Source organism: Astyanax mexicanus, chromosome 1 (assembly GCF_023375975.1).
Source record: "Astyanax mexicanus isolate ESR-SI-001 chromosome 1, AstMex3_surface, whole genome shotgun sequence".
NCBI lineage: Eukaryota > Metazoa > Chordata > Actinopteri > Characiformes > Acestrorhamphidae > Astyanax > Astyanax mexicanus.
The window spans coordinates 80,665,952-80,689,943 of NC_064408.1; the positions used below are offsets into that span (position 1 = coordinate 80,665,952).

Genomic DNA, 23,992 nt, shown 5'->3' on the forward strand with positions numbered 1-23,992 from the left:
TGTTTAAAAATATCCAATTTTACATAAACAGACTTAATTGTAACTGTAGGTTTACAGTGTACTAAGTAAAAAAAATACAGAGCCCCTAGCACAGCTAAATCAACCTCCACATATGATACTATATTTCACAGTTTGAAATAGTCAGTGCTTCTGCAGAGTTTTTTTCATGATGTACAAACAGGATTCTGTGCATTGAGAACCACAGAGCCAATATTTAAAGATCTACAGAAAAAATAACTGCTGAAGAGTGTTTATCTAGATATGATAAACAGACCTTTAATCCCCAATAAATATTCAATGAAGGGTGAACACTCCACAGATTTAGCAGTGAGGCTCTGCTCTGATAATTTCCAACTGAAGCTTCGAGACAGATGATTTTAGTATTACAAGTTCATAAAATACTGTTTAAACTCTTTTAAACCTTATATTCTAGCCATGAAAAGACCAATGAGGTCACTATTAAGCCATTCGTTATATAAAAGCATCAACAGATATGTGCAGGAAGACATATGACAGAAAGATAGTAGATAGATGCTTAGGTTTGACTAATATGTTAACCCGATATTTACTGTATTAGTTTTACTTTAAAAGAGCAGAATGTTCAGGAGATGCTAAACTACTTTACTTAAATATCAATAACTGTATTTTCATCCTACAGACAGGATCCATGTTAATGCAGTTTTCATTTCTACATTTATATTAGAAAAAAAATTGTATCTGCTTCGACAGCCAAAAAACAGCACCAGACCAGAACACCAATATAACAATTACTATTATATTTAAATGGATTCATGTAGATCGAGCTCGCAATATGAATTAGTCTGTGTCACACCTCAATCTGTCCACCAGAGGGCAACCTGGTCTTAATTTTAAGAATTTTTTTTTGTCTTTGAAATAATATTACCCTCAAAAAAAAGAAAGAATCTGTGATCTTAAGCCAACCAAGTGAAATACTCTCACCTAATATACCCTCTGTAAATTAAGCCTTTTTTTAAGACATTTAAAAATTTTAAGACATCAATGAGTGTTAATCTATATACAATGCGCATTTCTGTTATCAGACCTGTATGAGATGTGCTCAGGGTCTAGAGATCTAATGACTAGCCTATATTTACTTCTTTTCATATTTTCCTGCAAGAAAATGTACGAAAAAGGTGCAATTCGTTGTCCAGGTCCTTATGTGACTGCCATTCCAATAAAACTCTAATGCTGGACCTCTAACATCACTCACGTGTACCATGTTCAGTAAAAAAATCATGTATATTAAATACAACAGCTGTAAACGTAATGTTACCTGTGTGAGCTCAGCCTCCTGCCTCAGTCTGTCACGCTGCTGCTGCTGCTGCTGCTCCTGTTGCCAGGCATTGAGTCCACAGCCCTCAGGTCCTGGCCTGTACTCCATTTGCTCACTCAGCCACATCTGTGTGCGCACAGCTGGCTGGATGGGTGAACCGCCTACCGACTGGTGCCCCAGTGAGGAGCCTCTCGGACTGGGAAGCAAAAGGGAGCCTGAAGTGGTAGGTTTGCTCTCTGGTAAGGCACTGTAGCTCAGGTCCAACGTGCTAGGCTTGAGTGGAGAGGAGCAGGACGAGTCCGTCCTGGCAAAAGTGGTGCTGCTGCCCAGCTCATACCTTTGGGTGGAGGGGGAACCAGTACAAAGTTAAAATAATAAAGGAAAAAAGGTATTGTTGTTTTTGTTTGTGTTAGCAATGCAATTAGAATCATTACAATATTAATGATTTCAATGTTTAGGCATTGAAAAAATATTATAATATATGTACAGTGGCTTGCAAAAGTATTTGTAACTTTTTCACATTTTGCCACAAATTAAATGTATTTTATTAAGATTTTTATTAATGGACCAACACAAAGTAGCACATATTTGTGAAAAGGAAAGAAAATCGTGTGTGGTTTTAAAGATTATCAAGTACAAATCTGAAAAGTGTGACATGCAAAAGTATGCAGCCCCCTTTATTCTGAAACCAATTACAGCTGTGAGTCTTTTGGTGTATGTCTCTACCAGCTTTCTGCATCTAGAGACTGATGTACAAAGATTTTTGCGTGTTTTTCTTTGCAAAATAGCTCATGCTCAGCCAGGTTAGATGGAGAGCATCTGTAAACAGCCATTTTTATGTCTTGCCACAGATGTTTAATAGGATTTAGATCAAAAATTTGACTGGGCCATTCTAACACAGAAATATTATTTGATCTAAACCATTCCACTGTAGCTCTGGCTGTTTAGGGTCATTGTCTTGCTAGAAGGTTAATATCCTTCCTAGTCTCAAGTATTGTGCAGCCCCCAACAGGCATGATCAAAGCTTAGAATATTGGTTAGGTTTTTATAACCTAACCCATGCTTTAAACTTCTCCCCAACTTCATCTCTGACCTGTTTGGTGAGTTCCTTGGTTTTTAAGACGCTGTTTGTTCACTAGTGATCTTAGGGGTTTCAGAGTAAAGGGGGCTACATGCTTTTGCACAGGCCCGTAGCCAGGGGGGATCGAAGGGTTCGTTCGACCCCCCCCATCCCCCACAACCCCCCCTCAGCCACCCCAACCCTCTGTGTTTCGCTTTGTGTTTACCTCAGGACACTCAAGACACACACCCAACTACCTCCAGCACTTCCCCCACACTCTTACCTTCAAAACGCCTCCAAACTTAAAAAAATCCATCAATCCAGTCACCAGTAATTCTCACATATATCCAAACAGTGCTTGAAATAATTTGAGGCAGAAAAAAATAATATCAACTTTAACGCGTTATTAAAAGCGGATTATTGGTCGCTCCACGAATCCACACATATCTAATGAATTAGCAGACCCTCACAGACCAGACGGTATGCAAATGAGCTCTGTCAGCCAATCAGGTGCAGAGTTCAGCGAGCTGAAGGGGGGGGGGTGTGGGGGGGGCAACAATTTATATTATTATTAATTCATGTTTAAGTTTTAATGACCATACCGATAGTGTACCTCATGAAGTAATTCTTATCTATTTATGTCAATAGTAGAGAGATAGACAATAAAGGACAGCAACATCAGAGACAGACAATGGAGGGCAGCAACAGAGACAATGGAACAAAGCAACAGAAAACTGAGGTGAGCAACAGAGACAGACAATGAAGTCACATCACAGATGTAGGAAGTTTGAGTAACACTTACATTTATATCAAATTTATGTTAACAGTGGGCAGCAACAACAGATTCACAACAAACTTATAATAAATAAAATATGTCTAAATTAAAAGGTTTGAAGTGTGTTCGTGTATTTAGGGGGCATTGGAGTAGAGAGCCAAATAAAGTCCACTTTTGGGGGAAAAAGATCCCCCCCATCACAATGCTGGCTACGGGCCTGTTGCACATAACACTTTTCTGATTTTTAATTCATTATACATGAAAAGCATGCATCGTTTTCGTTCAACTTCACAATTATATGCTACTTTGTGTTGTTCTATCACCTAAAATCTACAGTCCACCCCCACTTCGTACCTGTAGCGTGGTAGCTCTGGATTGGTGGAGGACAGTTTATGCAGGCCATGGGTTAGTAGAGCGTCTGTGCTCAGGGGTTCCTGTTGCCGGTACCCGTAGAGCAGGCCCCGGTCCAAGGAGCCGTGAGGGTCAGCACGGTAGGAGGCTCTGCCAGACGGACTGCTTTTTTCCTGACCACTCAGTCGGGTGAGAGAAGACCAGCGACGGACAGGTCGGGGGTCCTTCATGTCCAGTGGGCTGTCGAGGGGCGAGGGAAGCTGGCAGCTGCTCCAGGGGCTGCTGGGGGCTGAAGGGGCGCTGAGCCGGGAGGCGGAGGGGGAGGGCATGACGTGGGCCGTGGGGATGGGGCCCTGAGAGCGGAGCGGTTGAAAGGACAGCGTCCCACTCGAGCTAGAGTGATCTGAAAAGATGAAAAGGGAAAAAAGACAGACCTGTTAGTTGTCTGATGGCAAAACATAATTCACACAGTTTTAGTGCTTAGTTTAGTGCAAATGCAACAGCAAGACTGAAACATGGAGCAGAGGACAGCCACATTGCTGTGTTCACATAAATAATAAATAAACATTAATCTGTAAAATGGTAAAAAAAATGGTCTGGCTAGGCACAGTGACTTTGCAAGATCAATTATAGAACAGAGCTCATTAGTAGATAGTTATTAATAGGTGAATGAGAGCACCTCCTGCAGAGCATGTGTGTGGGCATTTCTCAGCTACTTTGTTTCTCATGAATAAAGCATGATCTGTGTGCAATATGTCATGTATGGCATAACGCCAGCCTCAAGGGCAATACAGAGGGACTCTAAGGTTACAGTGACGCAGTATGTAATACATTCAAGCTATATACAAAGCACACACTTATACAAACACACATTTTTTTTTTTTAAGATTGGAAAGACTTTTGTTGGGTCAATGTGAAATGTGAGTTTGAACATGGCATGATTGTTGATGACAGACTTTCTAGAACTTTTCAAATCTCCTGGGACTTTCAGCACAACAGTCTTGTGAGTACTCAACATGTCATTACTAAACTTGATTGAAGCTAGGCGGTTGCTAAGGAGTTGCTTTGAGAAAAGAGACCATGCAATATCACCCCTTATTATCACATTAGTGTACTACTTTTTTTTACTGCTTTTAGCAAAAAATTCACACTGTTCTCATTTCCCATCATATGTCTACTAGAGACAGATTATATCTGTCCAGTATCATTTATTTTACTGTAATCCTGAAAGTATGGAGATATTTGAAGTGCATTATTAGTAGCATGACATTCTGAATTATTGACTCATAAAATGTAAAATGTAGAAAATTACATTTACAATGTATTCTTGAAATATTTTTTTTATTCAGTGTTTTGTCAGTGAACCTCTTGTGGAATCCAGGCCATAAAGAGTGCAGAGCAAGTGCATGTCTTCTACACGGCATTGAACTTCCAGACTTAAATAGGCCAGTATTGATCACTTACTTATGGCTTAGAAAAAAAACTTTGTTTGCACCATATAAAAAGAGACCTAATTCATATTCATGCAGTAATAAACCAATTAAGACTTCAAAGCCCTTTGCATCTCATTAACTGAAAGAGCTCCAGTGCAGCAGCAGAGGGGTTTTCTTTCCAAAAATAAGAGAGGAAGAAAGAGAGACAGCACCGTGTCCTCAAACAACCCACAATCCACTGTGTTCCCAGAGAACAGGATGTCTTTTCCATTCTCTCCCAGTCCTATGGACAGCAGCTCAAGAAAAGTTCTTCTTGAACTCATCTGACCTTCCAAATAAACTGAACCTCACTCACTTGCTCCTCAGCTTTCATCAGAATCAAAATTCACCTGTCGTACACAAAATTAAGAGACTGGAGAGATCTGGTTTGGATTTTTTGTTTAACTCTGAATGGCAGAGTGCAGGAAATTGTTTGTGTAAACACGACAATTAAATGCATGTGTGAGTGTTGTTTACTAGCTCTGGAACATTCATATGACACAGTTATTGTGAAATAGTGCAATATACTTCAGTAACCACTGGGGGGCGACTTTGCTTATTTTGGCTTGACATACCTTACAATTAAAAATCATACAAAGATTATAACACAGCTGAACTACATTTGGGTTAATGTATTCTCTTTTTTGAGCTTGTAAGAAAGAAAAATAAGATAAATAAAAACAACAAGAAGAAAATGGCCACAGAAATGTTAATAGATTGGGCTTGTGCAGCAACTGGGATTGGCTGCCAGCAGAGTATTAAATGTAGTCTGTAGTCTATTAAATTAACTGACTTCATCAATAATCAAATCAAAAATTCAATTTAATGATGGTAAAGTGGATCCACTGTCCTATTCATTCTGTACTTCATCCTTTCTGTACTTCTCCTTCCCTTGCCTTCTCTCTTTTTTCCATGAGTATAAATAGAAATAAAAGTATCAAAAAAAATTGAGTCGATTCATTAGGCTATATAATAATATAATCTAAATATATTCAGATAAGTCTAGCTAACCAAGCACGGCAGGGCTGCTTAGATGATAACGCTCACTATATTTGAATACATGTGCCTGACCAGAGAGTCCAGCTGTTTGGACAGAACAGCAGAAAAATCTACAGAAAGATTTACTGTACAAAACTTTTCAGAGCATAACTGGAAACAATTACATTCTCTCATTCCTGGACATGGGCTTCTTCTTGTCCCAGAAGAAGCAGTACTAAAATTGCTCTTACTGTAGGGAAACTGCTCTTCTGAGGCAGCACATGAGGAACTAGGATATGAGGACATCTTAACTAGAGGCACTATAGTGATTTATAGTCTGATAAATGGTCTGTAAATTCATTGACATTATTTATTCACATAATCATCTGCATCTATCGATTTGTCCATCCATCCGTCCTCTTATCACTTTCTGGTCAGGGTTACAATGGGTCCACCAGAGAAGCACCCCCTGGTCGGGGCATCAGTCCATCAAAGGGGCCAACAAATTAATTATTTATACACATCCTCACACATGTGTAATTTAGCATAGCCAGTTCCTCTACAACATGTTATGGTGGGGTGGATGGAGTGTACATTAAACACACAGCCCCAAACCCTTTTTTTTAAACAATGCTGCTGCATTAGATATCATCCACAAAGCATTGTCACACCTCCACAATGGACATCCTCATGCTTTTGAATTGCAATCTCACACGGTTCAGTATTGTCCTCTGTGAAAACTGCAGTGTAAGGAGTCTTTTGGACTGAGGACCATTACTCACTACTAATGCTGTCCACTGGTTAAGCATGACTATGCTGTCAGAAGGTCACACAAAGCCGGTAGGCCACTGAGCTAAAGGATCTGCCTATAAGCAGTCGTTCTGCGGGTGCACTGTCACATCTCTTAAGAGAGAAGAGCTGACCGGATTTGTCAGCATGTGACAAGGCATGAGGAAACATTACTGTCAATGTGGCTCTCGTCACATTACTGCCATTTACACAGTACAGTGTCCTTCGTCAGCAGTCATTCAGCCTGTTAAAAGTAACTCCAAAGTTAAGACAAACCAATCTCCTACTTACAGAATTAAAGTTTTTAAAGAATCATACATATGAAACTAACTAACCTTAAGAACAAACCATGCAGAATCTTTTAAAGACCTTATAATACCAATTTAAGTTAAAAATTCTGGTTGCAATATGACCAGAAATTCTTGTAATGCTCAAGATGACAACTGTTTATGGATTCAGTCCCACCCTTTAACTAAAAAAGAGACATGAGTGAAGGAATGTCAAATAAATTGTGGCCTGAAAGATTCCCTTATAGGAAGTTGATGTGATTGGTGGATCACATAATTGCATAATTGTGCTGGTCTTAACAATACTCGTGCTTAAATCTTAAATATTCATTATAGTTATACATATAGTGAAGGTAATCCAAACTAGGGGTCTGCGCAGGACTGCTTTTTTAATACCGCTCCTGCCTGCCGCCGTGTGTTTTTGTCCCGTTACCGACTGCTCCCGCCAAAAATCGCTTCTTTTAATCTCGCGCCCGCCCGCCACATACACATTTCTGCCACTCCCGTCCCGCGGTCCTTATAGGAATTCATAGACTCACATTTTGTGCTTTAAATATACTGCTGGTGAAATATTTCAGGTGAGAACGGGGGGGAGTGGGGTGATGGTGGGTCTTGCGGGTGAGTGCTGGCGGAATAATTCAGGTGAGAACGGGGGTGCTGAAAATCTCCCATCGGTGTGTGTGTGTGCGTGCGTGTCTCGGTCCATCCTCAGAGAGATTTTTCTTGAGGGTTTTTTGTTGCTTGCATGGGAATCGTAGCGTGGTTATTATCATTTTCTTAACTATTTATCAAATTGCGGGAGCGGGACTACATGTTAATATGGTTCTGCTCCCGTGTCGCCTGGATTGATAAAACCAAAAATCAACTAAAACTATAATTAAAATTGATTATAGCAGACCTAAAATAAAACTGATAAAAAATTATGACACAATTTTTAATAATAAAATGTGGGTCAGATCCTGAGAGCTCCATAGTGTAGAGCTAAATTGTTGAGCTGACGTTACCTTAAAATAGGTTTTCTCCATTGATAAATGGAAACGCAAATATTTATAGAGCAAATTTCCATGACTTTCTTTATTTTTCCAAAACTTATCCAGGCCTGGAAATTGCTATTATCAAATTCCATTACTTTTCCAGGTTTTTAATGCCTGTAAGAATCCTGAAGCTTTGTGATGCTTCTGGGAGAGTCTAGATTTCTAGATTTCATGATACAGAATCCAATTAAGTATTCCCAAAAACAAAGATTTTTCTAATGCCGCCTTCGTGTCCACCACTCTGGCCTTAAATGCCCACTTAAAATCAAGACTAGCTAAATTCCAGGGTCCTCAAGTTCTCTTCAGCAATGCTTCACTTCCTGTGGCCCACCTCAAAGTGTGCTCCACCTTACTATCCACCTTCTGAAGCCAAAACACACTGGCATTCAGCTCAGCAGCAGCCTGGACAATGCGGCTCCTTGTTGCCACTTAAGCAGCAAGTGTGGAGCAGCTGGAGAAATGAGAGTGCACATTCCACAGGGAATCCATGCTCCACACACCCACACACACACACACACACACACACACACAAAAAGAGCATGCCCCACCACACATTCAGTTATCAAACAAACAGACAGGCTAAAATGGACTACAGTGGATGGATGCCAGGCTTTAATGTAGGGGTATCTAAAATGTGTCAATATCCAAAGTCAACTCCAAAGACGGTCCCGTTATACAGGCAATATATTTCTATGGATATCTGCAAAGCTATGTGTCTTAATAAAACAGACTGGATGCATTCGTTGTAAATTATCTGAGTTCACAAATTGAAAGTGGAGTCTGTTTAATTTTGCACATTCAGTGTCTATTAAAATAAACAAACAAAAACGTATTTTACACTGCAGAGAGAGAGAAAGAGAGAGAGAGAAAAAAAGAGAGAGAGAGAGAGAAAAAACATTTGGTGGTTTTAGGAGTGGCTGACTTTATGTAAAAACATACCAGAGCTGCCTGATAAAACAAATAGCTAAAAGTTTTAAAGCCCACATGGGACTGCTGCCACTTTACATACTGCAATAACAGAACATGTGGAACAATAACAATACACACACACACACACACACACACACACACACACACACACACACTACTATGCACAATATCCAGGTTCACCACACTCTCTATTAATCCTGTCTGGCTAATTCATGACCTGAGGTTTAGAAGTTTCCAAATAAAGTCAAGCTCCACATAAATCTACTCAAAATCGCATACTCAAACACACACATTAAGAATTTTTACTGCATGCAACAGACAAGAACTCCAGTACAGAACCTTTATCATCCCGGTTCCATGTAAGGCATTCTTTCTTATACTGCTCACATCTGGTGTGGCGTTGGCTTGTGAAAGGGACTGCATGGTCATTCCAGAGCGGCTGGATTAGGCTCCCCAGAATAGCCTCATCTGCTTGTGATTAGCGCTGTGGTGAAGGAGCGAGGCAGTCGAAACCAGGCCTGCTGAGGCCTGAGGCAGCTAGCGCTCTGCTAACATACTCCCGCTACATACTCCCACTGCACACACTGCAGGAGAACAGGACTGCTAAACACAACCTCATAGCCAGCATTCAATAGCTACAGTCAGAAGCAGCTATAGATTCAGAGAGGAATCAATACAGAGAAGCAGTTCTGATCTCACAACCAGTGAATTTAGCTATTATTCTTTATGAATTGACTTTTAGAAGAAATTTATCCATCTTTGACAACAGGAGCATTTAATGTTCGTAAGACTAAGCAAAGCTGGAAGGGCTACACACTGGTCACACACTCTAATATTTGGTTTAACCTTCATTAGCTATGATTGTGACACATTTACTGTGGCGTCATTTCCACAAGCTTCAGCTTCAGAGTTGTGCAATATTTTTTGCACAAAATCTTGTATTGACAATGGGAGATTTATACACTTAGCCTTCTCCAGCGCATCCTAAAATTTCTCAGTGGGGTTAAGGTCTCCACTCTTTCAGAATTTGAGCCTGATGAATCCTGGTATTGTCATCTTGGAATATGCCTGTGCCATCAGGGAAGAAAAAATCCATTGATGGAATAACCTGGTCTATATTCAGTATATTCAGGTAGTCAGCTGACCTCATTCTTTTAGCACATAACGTTTCTGAACCTAGACCTGACCAACTGCAGCAACCCCAGGTCATAGCACTGCTCCCACACTTGTATAGTAGGCACTAGGCATGCTGGTGCATCCCTTTGGGCCCATCATTCTGGAGCATGGCAAATCTGGACTTAAACCACAAACAACATGAACTTCTTCTATTGCTGCAGAGTCCAAACTGAAAAGCTGTTTAGCTTCACTGATAAGTGGTTTTCTTAAGGTTACACAGCTGTTAAGTCCCAAGCCCTTGAGTTCCCTTTGCATTGTGTGTGTGGAAATGCTCTTACTTTCACTATTAAACATATCTGAGTTCTACTGTTGTTTTTCTACAATCTGATTCCAACAAATGTTTAAGTGATCGCCAGCAAATGACTCGTAACTAATACTGTAACAAATCTACTCAGAAACACTGTGAGGTGTTACAATGTGGGAAAGGGTTAGTATAGTGTTTGAGAACTTGTCTTGAGCGAAGAAGCACAGTAGCTCTTAAATAGAAAATTATTGGACAATAGGGCTGCCACGATTAGTCGACTAGTCACGATTATGTAGACTACTAAAATAGTCGACGACTAATTTAATAGTCGATTAGTCGTTTTTTTTTTTTCTTTGTTTTTCTCTCCAAACTGCTGCGACTGCCTTTCTGTCCCGGACGCACATGCGCAGTAGTGGAAACCGGGGTAGGTAGTGGACGACATCTCAGGACATTATACAGACAGGCTCTGGTTTCATGGCTACCCCGCTACAGAACTCAAAAGTGTGGGATCACCAGGAAAATAAAAGTGAAACGCGTGCAATGCAATATCTGCAATGAAGAACTTGCCTTCCTCGGCAGCACAACCGCGATGCACGAGCACCTGAAAAGGAGGCATGTTGTGGTTGATTAAATGACGAAGAAGCTAAATTGCTATTTAGCTGCTAAAATTAGCGTAAACAGAGCGTTAACTTAGTACTTAACTTACTCATCTTGATAGCTTTAAAACAGAGGTCACTAATAGGCGGACCGCGATCCGGATCCGGACCCAGACGTTGTCACAAATGCCGTCCCAAACCGATAAACTACAGAGAAGGATTTCATTCTGACAGTGGCTTCTGTTTTCAGTGCTTTTCGGTGCAGTAAACTCACAGATCAGTCATGTGTGGTGTAAAATCACCAAACGCTCTCCTCTGCCAATCAGATCTGTGCAGACCGCTGCCCTGTGTACGGTAATGTACACAATATCTGGACAGAGAGGCATTTTTTATTAATATACTTTTTTTTCATAATAGTTCAAACAACCTCACGGTTGAGATGTTTCATAAATGCCAGTGCCTTATCCTTATTTTACACAGTTGTTTACACTTTATGCTAAACAGTAAAATAATTGTCTGTTACAACAAGCTGCATATTTCATTAAAGGTTTAATGAACTATGATTTTAATTGTTTTTATTTTTAGTTAGCATATAGCTGAAATCTAATGATGGTTGTATAATAGCAGCTGCATTCTATTGTGATAAACTGTGTTTTATATTCAATTAACGTATGATCCGATTAGTCGACTAATCATAAAAAATAATCGGTGATTAGTCGACTATAAAAATAATCGTTTGTGGCAGCCCTATTGGACAAGTGTACTCAAGGTTTCAATCTCCAAGCTTAACGTTTCAAAACTGAAATAACTGAATCGCCAACTATAGGCTGATGCTCTGTTCTATCTCTAAAAATTACAGATCCACATGATGTGATTTACAGATAGTGGTGCACAGCCTATGTATTCTGGTATATAGACTGTATTTCTGTCTTGTTGTCCTTTAGGTCTACTTCATAATGACCCTGTGATGTTTGATGTGAGGTGGGGTTGGATGGTCTGATTAATGTGTGATGAACGTTATGTAAATGTAAGGCTGCAGACTGGCTCACACTGTTTCTCTGCGTCTGGACCGATGCGACGTGCGCTGCATACTGCAGTGTGATTTGTGTCTCTGGCTGTTTCTGCCAGCTGCAATGATGCTGTGCAACACTTTGTGCGTGTGTGTAAGTGTGTCTGTGGGATGAGGAGGGGAGGCTGTTGAAATGTGGGTCATGGAGAAACCCACAAAATCCTGTTTTTTTCCCTGGCTGGATGGAGTGCTAATCATAAATCTTAACAGTGTGTCTCTTGCTGTCGTACCCTCTTTTGACCTCTCTCATCATTCTCAAACATATGCTGGCTGGACGGATGGACCTCTAATCTTTATTTCAGCAGTATTTCAATTTTCATCCTTCCTTACAGAATGTTATGTATATGAAGAGCTTTTACTGTGTTTTTTTACTGTGATTTCTGCTCACTACTTAAGCCTTGGATACACTACACGACTTTAAAAGTCAGAGCAGACTATAAACAGACTGAACATATTACTCTACACAACAGTTTTTAGCTGTTTTATTGAACATAAACCAATGTAGAGCACACTGGGCATGATACACTACACAACCACACGTGCCAACATCAATGACACTTGTGTTACCTAGGAGATTCAGATGCCAAAATGAAAGTGTATGAGCTTGCTGCTCATGTGTTGTTGGATAAAGTGGTGGGTTGGGAAACGTGGTCAGCATGGTCTCTATACGTTGTATTGTCATGTTTGTATTATTTATTCTGCACTTTTCTTAAAATAAAACGTATTAATCTTTAAAAAATGGATTTTGCACAAGCCAAGTGCAGCATCACAATTATTGACCAGCAGGAGTAGCAGCTCTTCTCAGGCTTTAGTACTAAGTCAGGGTCTTACAGTCCTGACAGTGCAGTGTGAAATGCCACGCACACACACACACACACACTATGCACACCCAACTGTCTCACGTGTCTCAACAGCACATTGGGGTGAGTGTTCCTGGCCTTTCACAGCATCAGCCTTTCAGGCCACACCACCCAGAGTGACACTATTGGGCAAGAGACGCAATTGAACCCGACACCGACCAGAGCCCAGTCCAGTAACATCAACACTGGGCTTCTAAATTAGTCTCTGTGGTACAACGCCAACACACAGTCACACTGTTCAGTCACAGAGCTCAGATCTGCAGAGCAGGTGTGTTTATTTGAGTTTGGACGAGGGGGGGGGGGGGGGGGGGTTGAGTGACGGCACATGAAGCGGGTTACATAATGGTATCCAACAACAGCACAACCCAAAAGAATGTGAAGCCCAGCGTGAATAAGCAGAGAACCAGAGAGAGCTGCGTGCTCTGAATCATCTGCTTCACTTAGTGTTCCAGAGCAGAAGCTGCTCTGAGTCATACTTGATGCACCCCAAAAAATAATTATCACCTATTGCAGTACAATATCAACAAATCTAATTATTGTCTGAATTCCTACACTGACATATAGTGAGTATGAATCACGTTCAAATCCTGGGATATTTTTAGATGACCCTGAAAAATAAAAGAAAGAAAATGATAAAAACTTAAACACTCTTCTCTGTTTCTAGGGTAATTCTTACATAAGAGCAATTGAGTTGACCGTGTTAACCTTTTAAAGCCCTTAGACCCAGCAGTGGTTCTAGGCTTTTATCCACATATATAACATAGACACAATTAAGCATGTTTGCACTGCTTCCACGTGTTGACCAAACAGTCTCCCTTAGAATGTGATAACAAGTCATGGAGCATAAGAGGTTAAGGCAGGTCAGAAGGTCAGATGTATTTTGAGTCTGACTTTTTAAACAGAAGCTCACATTCAGACAACTCACAGGTGCATCTGATCTGCTCATCAAAAGCTTTGACACAAGCCGAGTGCTCGGCGACATCCCAACTACTAAACTAAACTACTATAACTACTATTCTGAAATACTAAAAACTACACTAATACTAATCAATCTTTCATTTAAAACTTTGTTCACATTATGAGGCAGAAGTAACTTGAATCAGATTCTTTTTTCAGGGCTGTGTGGACATGTCAAATTCAGATTTAATTCACATTTATATGTGGACCTAGATCCTATATATACACATATTTCTATAATGCCAAATGATGTGAATAGTCAGATTTAGTTGTATGAATCTTTTTGCCCGTTCACATGCTTTTAGTGTTGCCAATATGCCACCAGGCTGTTATTTCCAGTCTCACAGGGTCAGGCTCTAATCTGTACAATGAAGGAATAAAAAAAATACTCAAAAATGAGGGACAAACCTCATAAAAACCTAATAAAATAATAATAGGCAAAGAAAACTTAATTTTTTTGGCTTGTTTTGTTTCAGATGCCCTGACATATCTAGTGTTCCTGAGGTTTAAATAGCTTCCTGCTTTTACATATTTAAATTAGCCCAGATAACAAAGAATGCAGCTGTGAGAGGGATGGTTAAAAAATATGTAAAAATATACGCCTAACAGTTTTACTGTTTTATTTGTGTTTACTTTTGGTAAGGGAGGAGGCGTGGCTGGGTTCGATGGGTGCTCTGCACCTCTAAACCACAGATCCTAGATTTGCCCCCGTTTCTGGCTACTACAATTGCTTAGATCGGGCAGCTTCCAAGCTAGCACCACAGTATCATTGACCCTCCTCTGCTTTCTGTTTAACAGAAAGCTGATTGGCTCTTTTAAAAATTAAATAAGAAATTAAATAAAAAAGGAAAGCAACACAAATTAATAACTATTAATTCATTAAATAAATGAATAGACTTTGGACAAAAGTCTTTGCTGCAGATGTTTTAAGGTCAGCTGCGGGCAGACTAAAAGTGTTTATTACAGCAGCATGCCTAATAAGCCACCTCCCGCCAGGACAAATCAATAACAAAAACAGGATAGGGGCTGATGGGCCGTTGTGTAAGGTCACACTTGCTCTCTGGAAACAAAAAGCTGGCGAACGCTGAGCCATGTCCTATTGTGCAATCGGTCGCATGATCTCGGGTGTTAAGTTTGTGTATATGTGGGTGCGGTTGTGAGCAGTTCAAAGCCAGTGTATGACCACATACACAGTCTGGGGACACGGAGGTGAGTGAGGAGGGAGCATGTGAGTCGCTAGCGCCCCCGGTGGTCTTACCACATTAGCACGTATTTAGCAGCAGCTCTAGAATTTCACAGCCCTGCCCTTTGCCTTTTGCCTGGCGCCAAGGAGGCGATTATGGACGACCAAGAGAGAAACTAGGGGCTCACTAACTGCCATTCTCGTAAGGGACAGGGGCCAGAAATGGGTTAAAATAAAGCACCATAGCTAAGCAGAGGCCAAGAATATAAGATGGGTAAAGTTTGGACTTCTTAAAGTAGTGACATCTCCCAGTAACAGTGTTAGAGCTGGATAGTATTGGGGAGCGTCTCTGAATGTGTCTCGTTTTTCTCTTGATGGACAGGTGGAGATGGTGGGAGTAATATATAATATAATGTAATATTATTGGTTATTTTGCCCAACCCACTAAAGCAGATGTTTTAGAACTGTCACAAGCCATCACGTTTTAATGAAAAACAAAAACATAATAATTCTTAACTTCTGATGGTGAAAATACAGACCAACACATAAACTTTAAATGTTAATAAGCAAAAAGCTGCTTATAAGGTGGTAACTGTGTCGTTTTGGAAGCTCCTGAATGTTCCTGTAAGTCAGTCAGCTCACATAAACATATTTACAGACAGAACGGAAAGCTACTAGTGGTAAACAACTACATAAAATGCCCTCGCTATGAGCTACCATTACATCACTCATACACTGCATACCACAGGCCATGGGCCTCAGGTGTGAATGTCACATCCCAACTCAAATAGCACCATGGACAGCCCCATTACAGCCACGCTATTCATGGATTCATGCTTCCTGTGGCTCTCTGTACAGCCTCCTCCTCTGCCCTCTGTATAGCCTTTGTCAGTGCAGGCTATACATTTACAGTTACATATTTACTGTTGGATTAAGATTAGTTTAAGAAACAATTTTCCATTCAGGAACATTTTTTTTAAAACATATGGTCTATACATTGTGTTTACACTATGTGATTGACAAATGATAATATAAACAAAAGGAACATTTATTTAATAAAATTTTTAAAACAAGTTCCTTACTGTATTTAATCTTTTTAGAATCATTTTATATTTATACCAAAAAAGGACTGTGCATAAAAACTTAAATAACCAGTATTAGGTTAGCTGCTTAGCTGCCTGGAATTTTCTTAAAAAAAAACATCAATTAACAAATAATTTAGATTATATTAATACAATTATAAAAACAGACTTTAGCCTACTATAGTGCATTAACCTTTAACTGAAAATACAGTGCATTACTGCCTTTACATTTAAAACGTAACCTTAAAACTTAAATTGCTCACCTTCAACTGAGCTGTATGGTCAAATCCTATGTGATATAGTATGTGATAGATTGGGATATCTTCACAGCTCATGGGGAGTTAGCTGGAAGTTTGCTGCATTGCTCCAGATTCTGCTGGTCTGCTGCTATTAGGCGCTCTTTTAACTATTTTAGCTTGCACCAAATGGGCCCACGCATTTGTCATATTTCCAAAGTACCTCAATTTCATATTATACTTTTTTGCAAACAGTTTTGCTCATGTCCAGCTCTCTTTCCCTGGGACATTGCAGAATCCAAATTGTGCCCAAACACTGGCTTTCAGCAGCGACAGGGCGGAATCATGTGAATCATGCTCTTCTCCTGCTTAATGGGAGCGAACTCTATTCAGACCAAGGGAGCTGGCTAACTAGCTCAAAAAAACATCTTTACCACAATATAAAATGGATTTTTATGGGCATTTAAAATCGATCCAGAATAGGCAGGACTAGGAATCACAATCCTTTAAAGAATTCATTTTTTTCATCACCCCTGCTATATAATTTCCTTTTTTTCCAGTTACATTAATTATAAATGCTGTGTCATGAGGAGTGGGCAACCCTAGCTGCAGCACCTTAAGAGCAGTTATGTGCCTTGCTTAAGGGCATTTAATTCGTGATCTGTAAGTTCAGGGGATCAAACTAGGCACCTTCCAGTAACAAGGCCACTTCTTTAAATCCTCAGAAAATCATAATTTTTTTTAATATAAAAATATTCAAATTCAACGCTTACAGGCAGCATTCTTAAAAAACAGTTTAAACTCTTTGATGCATCAAGTCCTATCAGACAACATGTCAGAACAAAAATACTAGATAGTTTCTACTTTCACTTAGGCAGCATGCCTCCAGTACTCTACAGAAAAGTCCCTGTGACAAGCCAGCACTGGCAGCAGTGAGTAACCTCCTCCATACTGTTGTATCACTGACAGTAGATGAGCTGACGTAACAGAGCCAGGGACACGTACAGGCCTGCTGAAACAGGAGCAGAGCCAGGACTGTTAGCAAAGCTGAAACCAGAGCACAGAGAGATGAACAAGAGTGAAGGTGCCCTCTGATACAAGAACTTCACTCCTCCACACGATTGAGATCATGTCGAAACGTATGAAATCAGACCCCAGGCAAGCAAAGCCTTTTCAACATTTTTAGTTCAGCAGGAGAAGCTGATCCTAGTGGAGCACTCAGAGTGAACTGAATACCGAATGCTCTGAACTCAAGCCAGGCCATATTTCTACCCGTTTATGGTAGAATCAATATCAAAGCTACCTTCCATTTAGAACTTTCCGACTTGCAAACCACAAGCATCGATCAGTTTCCAAGGTCAACTTCCCTGTAACATAAGCTGAGGCTAAGTGTAAGTTATACATACATGATATAGTCTACATAGTAAAAACAAGCAGTGCCCACATCAACAAGGAACCAACTGTACACAAAAGAGTTTCTATTTATCTTTTTATTAGCTAGTTTTGGAGTGGATTCGTCATTCACCACGTTTTGTCCTGCATTTGTTAAACCCAATCCCTTCTCTAAATTTTTATCTGATATCATTTCAACCTGGCAAACTGGAGACACAGTGTTGGCACTCCATGAGGCCAGCGTTTCAGTACATATAGGCCTGAACAATATTTCGATATCGGTATTTATCGCGATAAGAAATGTTTCAATAACGGCGATATCATTTTTGTGATATATCGATATGTATTATTTACAGACAGGCGTTTTTTAGCGGCGTCAGTTCACTGCAGCCCTGAACATAGCCGGGCTACGTCAGTGCGTGATGACGCAATTATACAGGCACGTAGCCAGATAGGCTAGGCTAGGCTAGACCTGGGTCGCCTCCTCTCTGCTCCGCACCTAAAATCTCCCGCGATGAAGCAAAACCGACCCTAACCGCGCGGATCTCGGCTGCGCTCCTCTCCGCACCTGAAACCCACCCGCGATGAAGCGAAACCGACCCTAACCGAGCGGATCTCAGCTCCGCACCTAAAACCCGCCCGCGATGAAACGAAACCGACCCTAACCGAGCGGATCTCAGCTCCGCTCCGCACCTAAAACCCGCCCGCGATGAAACGAAACCGACCCTAACCGAGCGGATCTCAGCTCCGCTCCGCACCTAAAACCCGCCCGCGATGAAACGAAACCGACCCTAACCGAGCGGATCTCAGCTCCGCTCCGCACCTAAAACCCGCCCGCGATGAAACGAAACCGACCCTAACCCGCTCGTTTTCATCGCAGGACATTTTAGATTAAGAATGAGCGCATAGTTGAGGGAGGCAGGTCTAATTCAGTGGTTCGGCGTTCAAAGGTTTGATAAACTTCAGGTGTCAGCTTGCTCCAAATTGTTCTGGAGAGTGGAGCCGACCAGCAACAGTAATACATCCGTTCATCCACCTCAAGCAGATTCACTACACACAACATCTTCCTTATTCTGACTAAAACACTTTTGTAGTTTATGTTTATGTATCTAAGTTATTTAAAGTTTATATAGGTTTGTTTATTTGACAGGGATATCATGTTCCCTTTATATGAAGGCTTTTTGTATTCTCTATTCTGGTTGAAGCACTTTTGTTTTGATCTGTTAAATATGTTTACAAAAGAATAAGAAGCTCTGCCTCTGTTGTAATGTAAAGTTATTTATATTGGTAATTTGTATATAGGTTATAGGTTTATGTTTGACAGGGATGTCATGTTTTTATTTTGCTAAATGCAAATAAAAGTGAGCATTGATTTATTCTGATCATTTTTTATTTATAAAGTATTATACATTTTTTTTGTGAGAGGAGGCTTTAAAGAATTAAATTTATAATTTCAGACATTAGTGTACAGATTTCCATTGCAGGGATTCTTAGCAGTTTTTCTGAGGCCTTCAAAGTATTTATATCGATATCGAAATTATATCGTATCGACCGAAATTAAGGAATATATCGTGATATAAATTTTGGCCATATCGTCCAGCACTAAGTACATATACAGAAAAATAGAGTGAGCACCCTCTGAGATGACATTTGCAAAACTTTCTTTCAACATTCAATGTTCTAACAGTACAAATATAAAAAATATACAAATTTAAAAAAGTAAAACAGCTGACTCGATTCAGTCTTATTATCCCTAGAAGTAGGTCACATATAAAGTATATGTACACATTATCTGTTTAGCTTATCTTTATTTGAGCATTGCATTCAGTTTTGCTTAGCTTGTCCAGAAATGCATGTATAAAGCATGTCCATTCCTAAATCAGGAATAAGATTGATGTAGCTGGAAATTGATTACTTCCTTTTTTAAATCTAATTTCACACATAATCCTAAAAGCCCACTAAGCATGGCCTCCACCAAGTCACATAAAGTGGAACTGCATTTTAACTGCTGTTAACACATCACTGAACAGCTGAATACACTTGGAGAAGAATGTTAATTGTATACTGTTACGTCAGCTTACTGATTCTCTAGCGTCAGATTGTCCCTATGTACCCAAATAGAGCGAGCCAAATGCTCCCCTAAAGTCATATGGCAAAATTTAGGATCAAGCTTAAAGTCTTCCAAGGATAGGGTCACTGGATTTGCCTTGATAACCAATAACTTCACCACTTTAAAATCAAACATTGATAAATTCTATAACATCACACCTTTCACAACAAAGGGGGTTGCATGATCACTATGTAAACGTACTCAAATGGCAATTAATACAATATTCACATGTTTGGAGGGTAACCGTACTCACTCCTGTTACAGTACTGATACAGACTCAATGACTCAAATGACATTGAACAAATATACAGTATTTTGGCACCAGATCTATCTCCACTGGTATGCTATGCATGTCTGGTCAATGGGGGTAGACAGATGGTCTGTTTGTCTGGTGTACCAGTGCATTCTTAATCTGCCAGAGACATTAGGGTTAATGCTTCGCATAGTGAAGCAAGCTCAATCTCTATGAACGCCAGCTGGGAAGGGCGAGAAGTGCAGTGCTCAACCCAACCTGGAAAAACACAGGCCTCAGCAGAGCCTTAATAAGCACAGTGTTTTCACCCTGACTAGACTAACCATCAGCTCAGGGAGTTAGAATGAAGTGCTGAACCATCACAAGGCTTGTGTATGCTTGTTTACATGCACCCAAGAGAGAGGGATCACACAGATTAGCATTAGTGAACTGCACATCTTAAACTCCTCTTAGAACATAGCCAAAAATATGTAAAAATGTTTCTACTGTTATCATGACGAACAACACACCTTTCAGAGTACATAGAGGATGTTAGCAGTATATCAAAATACTACTCAACCACGTCTCATTACAAAAAGAAGTAAAAAAAAAACTGAACTGTCAAAGCACCAGCACTGGTTCTTTTGTGCCCTTTCCAAAACAATGTGTGACAAACAAAATATAAAAAATAATTATATGAGAATATAATATGAGAATATAACATATTAATAATAAATCAATCAGTTATCTGGAAATTTTAACGTGTTATTTTTTTTTATGCAGCTTACTTACGTGACAAAACTGACAAAGCCTGATGACACATTAGCAGTTATACTTGGTATAACAAAACAACACAGTGGTATAACAAAACAACACTTAATGTTGAGTTCAGAAGGTACATTAGCTTTTATTTATGCTTTATCTCTCTCTTTCTCTCTCTCTCTCTCTCACTTCCTCTCTCTCTTACACACAGATGCTCACATGTAAATGCACACACAAACGCACACACGGCTGTTAAACACAGTACATTACAATATTCACATTTAAATACAAATTATCAAAATGGTTTTACTTTTGATAATACCCATTATCAAAAGATTGATTCATTATGATTTTTTTTTTAATTGATTGACTGATCAATATGTCATGAAATAAAAGCACCTGCTACATAACCCCCTCTCATGGTTTAACAATGCACAGAATGTTGTTTTATAACTTTTATCTTTTAATCTAATAAAAAAAGACTAAAAGATTCAAATACATACAGCACTTATAATATGTAATCATCCCTATCTGAAATACTAATACACTGTTATTTTTTCTATATTATGTAAAGCAGAACTGCAGCAACATCAGCTTTTACAGAACTATAAATTACAACCTATAAACTACAAACTAAAAGTCATTGATATGAACACATGCATTTTTATACCCCTGATAGTCCTAGACATCGATCTCCCGTACTCAGCACCAGTCATACTGCAGTTCCTTCCTCCACTGGGGTCTAATATTCCCCCATCAGCAGCTTTTTAAAGCAATATGACTTCACTATGGTTCCTTATTGATCCGCATCCATTTACTGCATGAATGGAGCAACACAGACAGACTGGAGCTTAACAGGCAACATACTGCCTTTCTCTTGTCTTACACTCGTTTAATTAGGTCATTTCTTTTCCGCTGGGATGAAGGGAAAGGATCCTTTGACTCCATTTAGATCTGTTCAATAATACGGCTCCGTTACCCATCTGTAGTGGTGAAGGAGTGATCTACCATTCTCTTCATTCACTCTCATTCATCATATCTGTGGTTGCTTTCCCTTCCTGCAGCCATCCCTTTCAGCATGTCTAGTTTCATTTATAGGATTCAGGATCTGCATGTGACGGACGCTGTTTGGTCTGAGACCTTTACGCACCTCTTTTAATGAGGACTGGAGGCCAGAAAGCAAGGCCCCACTGTCTGCAGGGTTAAACTGTGTGCATGGCTGCTCGAACTCTCACTCAGAGGGGGGGTGGGAAGTAAAGTAAGCATAATAAAGAGGAACATATTGTTTGCTAATTATCAAGATACTGGCTTTTTTTTTTTACATACTGACATTGCAAAAGGTTGCAATACACAAATGTGCCCTGTTGCCAATCAGAGTGTAATAGATGTCTAGATGTCTGTCACCCTACCCAAATAGGTTGGCTTTAAACACATTTCCTAAATACAGATAAAAAGTACATAAAAAGCATAAAAAGTACATCAATCCAATTTTAGTTACATAATTTAAATTCATGTTAAAAAGAAGAAAATTAAAACTGACTTTTATATAATTTTAAGACTTTCAATTTATGCAGTCCTAGAATCAGTCCATAAAAAGGGCCAATAAAAATGTTCACAATATTTGGCGCTTACAAGCTCATTAGTTTTCTGGGGTGCCCGCCTGGTCCTTTTAAAATCAGGACCACCTTAAGGAAAATCTTACTGCAGAGCTTTGAAGTGAATGTGCCTGTGATACAGAAAAGCACATGCTACAACTGGTCACACCTGAGCCAAGAGAAGGGTTCACATGTGGTTCTTGTTGGCCCTGTCCTAATATCCCAAACACACACACTCACACACACACTCACACACACACAACTTTAAAGAGCAGTAAAGTGGTAGATGGGACAGGACCTTCACTTCAAGACCATTAGGAGGTCCCTACTGGAGTCTAACACCGTCTGTGCCCCCCGAGGGCCACCATAACCGAACCCAGACTCGCTCCAACACAGTAACTCCTGTTTCACACTGACCACATCAGAGCTATTACGACTTGCATCCAGTCTGTGCCATAATGGCTCACGTCCGATTCCCCAAAAGATGAAAGGCACTCAGCACAAAGGAAAGTCCATTTATTCAGCCTCTTTACAGCCAAGCTGAGCCTATGAAACATATGGAACAGTTCTGTTTAAAATGCTGTAATAAACCTGAAAAAGCCAAGAATAAATTAGTCCTGAAAATTTCAGGGGGGGAGAGGATTAGATGGTGAAGTCATTCAGTTTCCTCCTCATGCATTTCTGGAGTCTCTCACCCACATCTCTCTTTCCTGCTCTCGCTCTGTTCTTTTACATTATAAAATTACAATTACAGTGTTTTAAAACTGTATTCATAAACTGATCCATTTAGTCTGAAAAATGTAAATGTATGGATCCACACTTGAGTTATTTACATTTACAACAACATAACTTACAGATTAGCCTCAGTGTCATACTGAATCACTCTAAAAATTTCATTAGTTTTTCATTAAGTTCTGATGACATTTATAGCACCTTAATTACCTATATTGGATCAACAAAAAAATAACGTAACATCTTGCAAGAGTGTTTTCGAGCAGCGTAAACTTCTCGTAGAATAACATTGATCTAATCTAAAGTAGTTTGAGTGGTGAAATAGTGTATCAGACAAAGTAAAAAGCATTTTAAATAACATGAATTTAATACCTGCACTGACTAAATGTTTAATGTTAAGTGGCGTAGGATTTACTTGAAAAAAAAAACAACAACTAGTAAAACAGTAAAAACTACTTACAAAATTTAACAGACAATTTAGTACAAGTTATTTTGTAACACACTCACTGAAGTATATTTTAACCCATGCATCTTGCCTATTGGTTCCTGGCACATTTATTTGCATGCCACAACTAACTCACCATCAGTGTGCAGTCTTGTTCACCAGGGCTACTTTCACTTGGGTATTCAGTTATTTTACATATAATATCTGACTGCCTTGTCAAAAGTGCATGCTACGATTTTTTTACTATGAAGTGCTGGCTGAGAAGGAACTCTAAAGGATTTTGCATCCTTCATTAATAAACTAAATCTTTTACTAAAGAAATGTGGAGAACTTTTTTTTAAGGAAATTGTA

General features: G+C 39.6%; 1 protein-coding gene across 2 annotated transcripts in view; it reads right to left on the reverse strand.

The window, feature by feature from the left end:
- Positions 1 to 23,992, reverse strand: part of cep85l (centrosomal protein 85, like) — a 79,247-nt gene that overhangs the window by 33,390 nt on the left and 21,865 nt on the right. For both annotated transcript variants that reach the window (XM_007255378.4, XM_007255377.4), the window contains exons 3-4: positions 3,484 to 3,883; positions 1,295 to 1,631 (exon numbers count right to left, since the gene is read on the reverse strand). In XM_007255378.4, coding sequence (XP_007255440.3) covers positions 1,295 to 1,631; positions 3,484 to 3,883 — 737 coding nt within the window. The remainder of the gene's footprint in view (positions 1 to 1,294; positions 1,632 to 3,483; positions 3,884 to 23,992) is intronic.